This window comes from Hydra viridissima, unplaced genomic scaffold (assembly GCF_058129835.1).
Source record: "Hydra viridissima isolate aposymbiotic clone 2 unplaced genomic scaffold, HvirCarnegie_v1 scaffold_9, whole genome shotgun sequence".
NCBI classification, from domain to species: domain Eukaryota; kingdom Metazoa; phylum Cnidaria; class Hydrozoa; order Anthoathecata; family Hydridae; genus Hydra; species Hydra viridissima.
In genome coordinates this window covers 12535359-12545724 of record NW_028324308.1, presented here as the reverse complement: position 1 = coordinate 12545724, position 10366 = coordinate 12535359, and the positions used below count along the sequence as shown (strand labels likewise).

General features: G+C 28.0%; 1 protein-coding gene across 1 annotated transcript; it reads right to left on the bottom strand.

The window, feature by feature from the left end:
• Positions 1–243: 243 nt before the first annotated feature.
• On the bottom strand, positions 244–6980 carry LOC145186040 (C-1-tetrahydrofolate synthase, cytoplasmic-like). The gene is made up of 10 exons (XM_090098506.1): positions 6400–6980; positions 6163–6247; positions 4602–4661; positions 3349–3539; positions 2934–3087; positions 1406–1489; positions 1132–1243; positions 900–992; positions 518–597; positions 244–442 (listed from the first exon to the last, which is right to left on the bottom strand). The coding sequence occupies exons 1-9, from the start codon at positions 6462–6464 to the stop codon at positions 527–529; spliced, it is 915 nt and encodes a 304-aa protein (XP_089954632.1). The 5' UTR covers positions 6465–6980; the 3' UTR covers positions 244–442; positions 518–526.
• Positions 6981–10366: the final 3386 nt, after the last annotated feature.

The window sequence follows — 10366 nt, the reverse complement described above, 5'->3', positions numbered from 1 at the left end:
GTTTTTTTGAAACAATAGAGACGTGAACGCTCGAGAGAATTTCACGCAAACACCGACGAATTCGCCATTGAAACATTTTAAACTTTTCTTTATATCAAGGATAGTGAGACAAATCACAAAATTCTATTTATCATTGACGACAGCGTAAATTCTTGAGTCATAATCAAGTCATAACAAGATAATCAAGTCATAACCAGATAGGAAAAAAGCAGGGGTAAAAAAAAAAAAAAAAAAACGACGGAATAAAGTAAACGCATAAGTATCTGTATAAGATTTTTTTATAATTACGTTAGTCAGCAGAAAAATAAAATGCAAACATAATATGATATTAAAATTTTCAATTAATAAACATCAGCAAAGAGAATAAATTAAAATCCTGAAAAAAAGTTTCCACAAGCACGTGATGCAAGGATTATTTTCGCTATAACTTTCGTTTTAACATCTATGATACAAATTTTTATTAATTTATAACAACTTGAGGGTATTAATCTGAATATAAATAAAGCTAAAAACGCACCGCATTTATTTAACAAAGATGACTTTTGGCACTTTCCAATGTGTTTTTCATTAACATTGCTACAGTCATTGGACCAACACCTAACCAAACATCAAATTATAAACTTTATTAAGGTAGCAGATTCATATTCAAATACGTTTACAAAAAAAGCCTTCTGATCTAACAAAAGTTAAAAAGTAATTTCATAGCAATAAGAAGTTGTGAACCATTAAACGTTTCATGTTTTTTATTTTTATAATTTTTTTTTGTTTACTCAAAAAACAGTCATTTATAAAAAACATTTATTTTAAAATCACTAAGTAACTTCAGTTTACTCATATTAAAATAGTACTAAAAACATATTTTAAAAAAGATAATCATATTTAATAACGAAAAACTTTACCTCCTGGCACAGGCGTTATCCATGCTGCTCTTTTCTTAGCTTCAGAAAATTCTACATCGCCCAGTAAACGATAACCTGATTTCTTTGTAGTATCTGTAATATGAAAACTGTATATAAATTTTTTGTTTAAAAATTAATATATAAGCATTAAAAAAATTTTTTTAGCTGATGATTTTGGTTAAGAAGTCATTAATACTTAATTAAAATTTTGAGTAAGAAACATGAATAATACCTGGTATTACATTGATTCCACAGTCAATAACAATGGCACCAGGTTTAATCCACTTTCCTTTAATCATTTCTGCTTGGCCACATGCAGCAACAACAATATCTCCAAGTAATATCTAAAAATTATGTAAACAAAGTAGAAAAAAATATTGAGCTTCATGCCTTATTACATTTCTTAATTATGTGCATCAAATAAAAATAATACAAACATGTATTGTATTTAATTAACTACATATTCATATATACATTAAATTCAAGAACTTTGTTACATTACTAACCACTTCATTTAGATTCTTTGTTCGAGAATGGCAAATTGTGACTGTAGCATTTGCCCATGTTAACAAATTTGCCATAGGTGAGCCCTAAATAAGGAAAAAAATAATTATTAAATGTTAAACACTTAAAGCGGAAAAACTAACATTTTAACGCAGCAGATTACTGTTAGACACTTTTTGTCATCTATAATTGGATATTTAAACTTTCAGAATTTATCAAAAACTGACATCGCGCTCTTTAAGTTTTCTCAGGTTTATATTGATTACCAATAAAACCTAAAAATCATTTTAAGTGGTTACAGACCTCCTATTGGTAGCCTGTTTAGATCACCCATTACATATAAAGGGTGTTTCAAATTCTGCATTTATTTTCAAGAAGAAATAAAATATAGATTGCGCACTGAATTCATCTGGGTAATTTTACATTTTGCGCACTGAATTCATCTGGGTAATTTTAAGAAGTGTAATGTATGACATTTACAAAAATGGCTTTATACAAGATACAACAATGTGTTCAAGTATAAGAACTAATCCCATTAGGTCATTGAAAATGTTGTTCATTTGTCATTTTCATCAATGAACAATAAGCTGATTTTTCTCACAGAACCATGTTTTCCAATGAAGCCTTTTTTTGAACTTGGTGGCTATGTAACTAAACAAAATTACAGTATCTGGGGTGAAGAAAATCCAAAAAAATATTTATAAGAAACCTATGCATCCTAAATGATTCACTGTTTGGTGTGCGTTAAGTGGTGTAATTAGACTTCTTTGAAAATGCTGCTGGTGAAGCTGTAACTGTTAATGATGATCAATATTGTCAGATGATAGCTGAATTTTTGTACCCTGAAGTAATAAATATGGAGGACATTTGATTTCAACAGGATGGCACCTCCTTTTTTCGAATGAAAAAATCACTTAAATGCTTTCTAAATTTCCTGTACATGTTATCAGCAGAAATGGTGATGTTAATTGGTCACCAAGATCATATTATTTATCACTGTTGGACTACTTTCTTTAAGGTTATGTGAAAAGCCAGGTTATAAGAGTAACCCACAGTCAATTCATGAACTTAAGGATGAAAATATTTGTGTCATTGGTGAGATAGAACCTTTATTATGTCAAAATGTCTTTGAAAATTTTAACAATAGTGGATGCTGTAAGAGGAGGACATTTGGCAGATATTATTTTACATATGTAGTTGTTATAACTGATACTTCAATTACCAATAAAAAGTTTTTGAAAATAGATAGAAGTTATATGTATGTATATATTTACATACATGTATATATCTATATATATAAACATGTATATATATATATATATATATATATATATATATATATATATATATATATATATATATATATATATATATATATATATATATATATATATATAAAAAACAAAATTGCAACTTTCTGAGAACCTCATTTGTAAGTAAAAGATTCTTTTTATAAATCATCATCCCAGTTAAAACTTACAAATAAATCCCTTTTTTCTAGGTAACATTCAACTAAAAACAACAAATTACCAAAAGTTTACTTCTTCCCACAACAACTGCATGCTTTCCTTCAATTTCAATGCCAGTATTTTGAAGAAGCTCCATACAACCAAGAGGTGTGCACGGATGAAAACAAGTTTTTAATTCTCCCCGTGACAGACGACCAGCATTTACCTCATTAAGTCTTCAGAAATAAATAGCTGTCAATAAGTTGTTAACCACTTTCCTACTTAGGCATAAGACAATTAGAATTGGTTTTAACAAGGTAGTCAATTACTATCAAAGTTATGTATATAATCATTATTTATACTTATCAAATTTAATTTTATATATATATTAAAGTTATAGTTATGCACAACAAAATATTTTTATGCACTTTAATAACTTTGTTTTAAAAATATGGGAAACAAAAAATTTTAACCAAATATTTTCAATAATTACAAACCCATCCACATCTTTACTTGGTAGAACAGCATTTGTACACTTAGCAGAATCAATTTTTTCTATAGAATCTAATGGAAGCTGTACAATTATACCATGAACAGAAGGATTTTTGTTCAAATCCTCTATACTTTTCAAAACTTCTATCTCTGTGACAGTACTTTCAAACTTTATGTGATTTACACAAAATCCAAGCTGAAATCAAAGAGCGTATGTCACCATACTATTATTTTTAACTACACTGCTGTGCAAAAGTTTCCTGACACTTCAAAGCACATTTTCAAATTTAAAAACTATTTTTAAAACTTAAAGGGTATTAAAAAATGATTTGAAAAATGACTGAATAACAACATAAGACTTTGAATGTGCATTAGATTATTAACAGTATAATGATATCTAGATAACTTCAACAAACTTAAATTATCTTTAATGGTTAGAAAGCACCATCATTATAGTTTGGGAGACATTTTACTTTAATTAGCATTTTTAAAATGTAAAAAAGTTGGCTTTTAGTTAAAGAAAATGCCATTAAATTTTCATTAATCAAGTTGTTCCTACCAGAACAAAACTGATTGATCCAGGTATCATGATGATATCAAGAAAAATGATCAAAAACACTCATCCAAACTTTGAAATAGCAATCAGACTTCTCTAGAGCAATTTGAAGGTAAAAAAAAGTACTTAATAAAAGAAGTTGTGTTAAAAAGTTCCTGGGAGCAGGATGAACCTATTGCGCTTAAACAGGATACAAAAAAAGACATAACTTTAAAAAGAAAAGTTGGATTCTCTAATGAAATGAAGTTTGATCACTTCTACCATATATCATATTATCTTGAAATCTTGAACTATATATATATATATATATATATATATATATATATATATATATATATATATATATATATATATATATATATATATATATATATATATATATATATATATATATATATATATATATATATATAAACATAATAGATATCAATTCTTATAGAAAAAAGGTTCTGGGTAATGTGACTTTTGTAACTATTAATTTCCAAAATAATAGTTACAATGGTTAATTTTACAAAAAAGTGTATGGAAACTTTTGCAATCAGTGTACCAACCAATATGTTATATGGTATATGATATATATGTTATATGATATATGATATATGTAACCTAAAAACAATATTTTAAATTGTTATGCAAAAAATAAAAGAAAGTAACAATCAAGCAATCAAAAACTTAATTGTTAATTTTTAATAAAAATCTTACACTGGTTCCAGTTTTTACTTTCATGCCAACATAAACAGTTGAATCTTCACGATTACCAACCTGAAACATTCATAAACATTTTGAAAACTGCTAAATATTTAGAGTTCTTATAAAATTGCAATAACTAAATTTATGTAATATAAATAAACTTAAGCAACAAATTTTTCATAATGAAATTTTTTTATTTTAATGTTTTGAGTACTGAGGTGATAAAACATCCCTTGCTTTTACAAAACTCTTTGTTTACTAACAACATTTATTTAAGGAAAATATTTTTTAACAACTGTAAAACTAGAGACTGGCCAATTTTAAGCTGGAATGAAGACACTATTTCATTCACTAAGATATATTATTGTAGTGACCTAAGGAAGTGGATAAGTTAATGTAGGGGCTTGTGTCAGTTGCAAAGAGTTTTGGGACACAAGCAATTTGGTTAAATGTAAATCTAGTACTTCTATACATATACACCAAAAAGGTTTTGAAGAAAATAAATATTGATCCAATATCTGTAAACGGTGAACAGAAAGAGGAATAATAGAGATTTTTTTCATATATGTAAAAAAGTATTAGCATGATTTTTTTGATGGTTTGGTGAAGAGGTTATTCAGTTTTAAACAGATATTAATGTATCTTTTACAGCAATTAAATTATTTTGAAAGAGAAAGTCTTAATAATGGATAAAAAAAACAAAAAACTAATGGATAAAAAAAAAAAAAAAAAAAAGGCACAATAGTGCATTTTGCAATCAAATTTTGATTGGCCTTAAGAGTCAGTATGCAAATTTTTTTTTTAAACAGCATTAACTAAAATTATTTAGCAAAGGTATAAAAACAATTTATTACCTATCTTTAAAAAGTAAAACAAGCAAATAATATTTTTTCATTAACTAAAGTAAACATAAATTATTGATTTGGAAGTAAATATTCTTTTCGAGGAATTTCAATGACTTAAAAAAGAAAAGTGATCAATTGGAAATATCTTTTTTTTCTACACAAATGAAGACAGCAAACATGTAAGCCCAATACTTCAAATGACACAGACAGTAAAGGGCGCTCTTGTAAAAAATGAAAATGACATTAGAATCAGAATTTAATCTTTCAGGGAAATTTTTATTTAGGTTTTTCAAATTGAAATGTGGAATATGGTCTACAACAATGAACAGAAATATCCCAGAAACAAATAGGCAGACATCTTGAATTAGAAGATAGCAGTTGTGGTTTTAAAGTAAAAATGATATGCCAACAAAAATGATAAAATTTATTCCCAAAAACAACAATAATGGGATATCTCAGAAGGCCCTAACTGAAAATATTTTCCTAGAATGATTGCCTTTTAATATCAAAAGCTGTTAACTTTTTTTAAAACTCTTCAAAGACTGTTGATGATCTTCAAAGACTGTTGTCCTCAACATATTCTACAAAACTTGTTCAAAGTTTTGATAAAAAGTGACTAAAACAATACAAACTATAAATATATTTGAAAACTGCTTTTTAAAAAAATTTTAATCATATGTAAAAAACAAAGTAAAATAATTATACTTAAAAGAATTCTAAAAAAAAACCTGCAATATCGCCAGTCCTGGTGTAAATGAAGGGTGCTTTTCCTTAATTAATGTAATTTCCGCACTTGCATTTTTCAAAATTTCACTAAAAAAAACAACCTGAAATCTCTCAATTACAGAGTCAAAACTTAAAGTATTTTTTGCTTCATCTCTCCATCTTCACTCCATCTTCACTTCATCTCACATGTAAACTGACTAGCTATATATAAGCTATATGCAAAATAATTAACTACTCACTCTGAAATTTTTTTGCCATTTAGAATTTGAGCTTCATGTTCATGATCTATATGTTCATCAACCATTTTTTTACTCAAGATAAATTAAAATTATATCCAGATATTACATATAATTAGTATTGAAAACTCATATTATTAACCTATATATACCCAACAAAGAAATGCTGTTATTTTTTGAGTACATTATTTTGAAACATCTATTTTACAAATTTAACCGAAGGTTTTAAGCTAAAAGTTTAAAAATTGCGATATCAGACGTGATGCAGCTCTTTTCAAATATAACATCTGAATTGATAATAAATTTTGCATAAATACATAAAATGCATGTATATATTTTTCTTATCTATAAAAGCTGCAAAGGTAAGGCTTTTTTTTTTTTCTTTCACGTGTGCAGAAAAAGCTCGATGGGGAATCAATTAAAAGAATTCAGCCTATAAATGTTACAGTTACAAAGAAAAAAAATTTGCTGTTTAATTAAATAATTACGCATTTTTTTTGGCAATTTAAAAACTTGGAACGCTTTATGTTAAAAAACTTAAGTACGGAATAAAAAATGCATTAACAAAAAATCGGTGTTGTAATAAGAAAGTCAAGTACAACATTTAACACAACGTAAGTTGTCCAATAAAATTCTTAGATACTATTATAGTTGTTTTTTTTATATAAAAAGTAAATACATAAATATATAAATAAGAAAACAATAATCATAACTTTCAAATTATAATAGCTAAATATAATTTAGATTATAGAAGAGGATTAAATCAGCAAATTATACTAAAAACTCAAAAATTATCATCACAAGACTCCTTTTCAAATCTCACAATCAGACGAATCGGAGTACTAAGTAATCTTCATTGCCACACAGAAAATCACTTATTACTGAATTTATTAGTCTGCTTTTAACACCAACACATCAGATTGGTATTAAAAGCGAACAATAAAATTTTCGGCTGTTTTGCAACCGAAACCCTTTGACTAAAGCTGCATAATGAATACAGTTTAAGTTAAAGGGTTTTGGTTGCAGAACAAAGTTTTTCAAATTTGATTAAATGTATAAGGCAAGTTTCACGGTAATTTAAGATTCGCCAACTCTTAAAAGTGTTGTTCCGCCTTCAATCGCTTTAGCAGACATTTTCACATCAGTTTATGGGTAACTAGTACATTTAGAGTACGTAATAAGGCTAACGACTCATCAATGTTCAAAAACCTGCCACTATAAACAATATGATCAGAAGACAAGCAAGCACAGGGATAATGTATACATATTTTAAATTCTATATCTGCGCCATCTAACCATCTTTTGTTTTGATTTAAAAAACGGTCCATCATCATAATGGTTGCAGACCATTTTGCCAATTTTAACAAAAAACATTTTATCTGCAAGGAATATTACCCCCTTAACTTAACATAAAAAAATATAAATAATAGATGATAAAAATAATATTTCAAATTGCTTTCTTTATCTACTACATCAATTTTTTTTAACATCATTATTCATGCCAATATTATTGAGTTGACCCCGTGTTGATCCAAAAAGTCCAGTTTTCTAAAACAATACTTTATTCTGCATCGTAACTCATTGAGCTTTTTGTAAACCAATTATGCTCTTATATCTCTCCTTTTAGTATACTCTAAAAATCTTTAATTGGGCGTATTTCTGGCAAGTTTGCCGGATTATCGCTTTTCTTCACGAAATTAGCATTCTTGTCGTCTATATCTGCTCGGGCAGAATGTGAAGTGGCGAGGTCAGTCTAAATTATTTTACGTCACTTTAACCGCCAATGATTCATCGCTTTGAAATGTTTGCCAGAATTATCATCTCAAATTGTAACCTATTAGGAATTGTCATGAGATTATCAAATGAATGATTCTTTGAAATGACTTTTATCCACCTAGCTTGTATTAGGTGATTCACTGATTGGCACCACAAAATTGTTTGTGTGGCAGCTAAAATCACAACTTTTGTTTTAAACTAAGGAAAAAGCTTAAAATGCTGCCATTCGGTAAACTAACTGTAAACTAACTAAGAAATACTAAAAACTGTTGTTTAAAATAAAAAAAAGTTTATTAAACTAAAGGTCATGAAAAATAATGAGTTTGAGCAGGTATCTGGTTAACCTTTATTAAACTTACTCATAAAATGCAGGAGGTTGCTCCAGTTTTTAATAGAATTTAATGGAAAAAGTTTAATAGAAAAGTTACTAAAAAATTTATTAGAAATAACTACAAGCTCTGGCTTAGAATAACTTATGCATGGGGAGCGAGGAGAGGAAAGGTTTGAAGGAAATTCACTGGTTTAGAAAGTGCAGCATGCATTTATAAGAAAAACTCAGGTTTTAAGAGATACAGCAGGATTAAAAAAAAAATGTCTTTTTTTAGTAAGTAACATCTGTTGGAGCAAAAAGATGCCACCAACTGAGCAGCTCCCGTGCGAGGTAAATCTCCGCAAAAAACGAGAATATGTAACTTTAATTTTCGCCTCCTATGATTCCTCCGATTAAAACCCTAACAGTGACTTCACTGCTTGAGAAACATAGATACGTGTTTTAAAAGCTCATAACAAATAGAGAGAATTATTTACTAATCAAATCACAGTGTTATAAAATGGGTTCTAACCTTGACTTTCTGACCCGAGAAAACCCTTTTGTGGAATGATAGCCCACACTATGGGGATCACTTGGATATAAGTATTAAAATCAGATTACAACGTCCTGGCAAGTTATTGATGTTTAAATTTTCTGAATTTATTGATTACACACACATTCGAAATGACAGCTTGTTTTGCATTTTTACAGTAAGATATAATTTTAAATTCAAGTAAACAAACATACTGTAGCATAAAGAGCATTATGTTTTATGAAAACATAAAAAAAAGTTGAAAAATTAAAAGATATCAAGAAGATAAGCTTCCTTTATTACCAAACAAATATAATATTTTTTTATTCTTCTGTTTTTCTGTTTAACTTTTCATAAAAATTATTTTTAACTGTGAAAATAAGACAGTTTTTGAATTTCGGGAAAATTTCGGGAAAATAAAAATTTCGGGAAAAGGCATGATTTATTTACTTTATTCACGAGAGCAAAACTGCGCACATCTAATTTTACAAAGAAATGCCGAATACCGCAAAAAACCACCAAGACTGCAGGAAAACTGTCTGTTTTCTTTGCTTCACTGTTGTAAAAAATGACCAAAAACTACTTTGAGCTGACCCGAGAAAACCGCTTTGACAGGGTGAAACTACAATGTTTCCTGACTCCAAAAATGTAAAATTTGAAATCTAACTATTTCGTCCAAGAAAATAATTTTGATTTTTAGTTTTTATTACTTTGCACAATAGGGCAAAATGACAGCTTTTCAAATTTTGCATTTTTACAGCATTCAAAAACTCTCCAAAATTAGCATTTATTACTCTAAAACATAACAGTCTATATAGCAAGTATAATTTGTATTTATTTTAACTCAGAAGATAAAATTTTACCTACAATTTCATGGTTGAACTATATTATAAACATTTTGTTGCATCAAAATTGTAAATAAGCTAAAAATTCCGGGAATAGGCAGTGAACATGTTTGTTTTAAGTTTTGCATCAAAATTGTAAACAAGCTAAAAATTCCGGGAATTGGCAGTGAACATGTTTATTTAAAGTGTTTCACTTATCAGTTGTGTGAGAAAAATTTCAAAATGCCAAATTTTTCAAAAAATCATGAAGATTGTCGGAAATCTGTCTGTGTCTTGTGTCTGAAGAAGTGCTCTCGAGAGTTGACACAGTTCCTTGTTGAAAAGATCCTCAAGCATTACCATACAAGTCTTGATTTGACTGATACCAGAATCATGTCGAACAATTCTTCGGAGAAAAGATGAAGAAAAAGATGTTAACCTGCCACCTTTGTTTCCTTTCTCATCTATAAAAGTTAGACCACCAACAAGAGATCAAGGTTGCAACTGTCTTATTTGTCAAGTTGGACA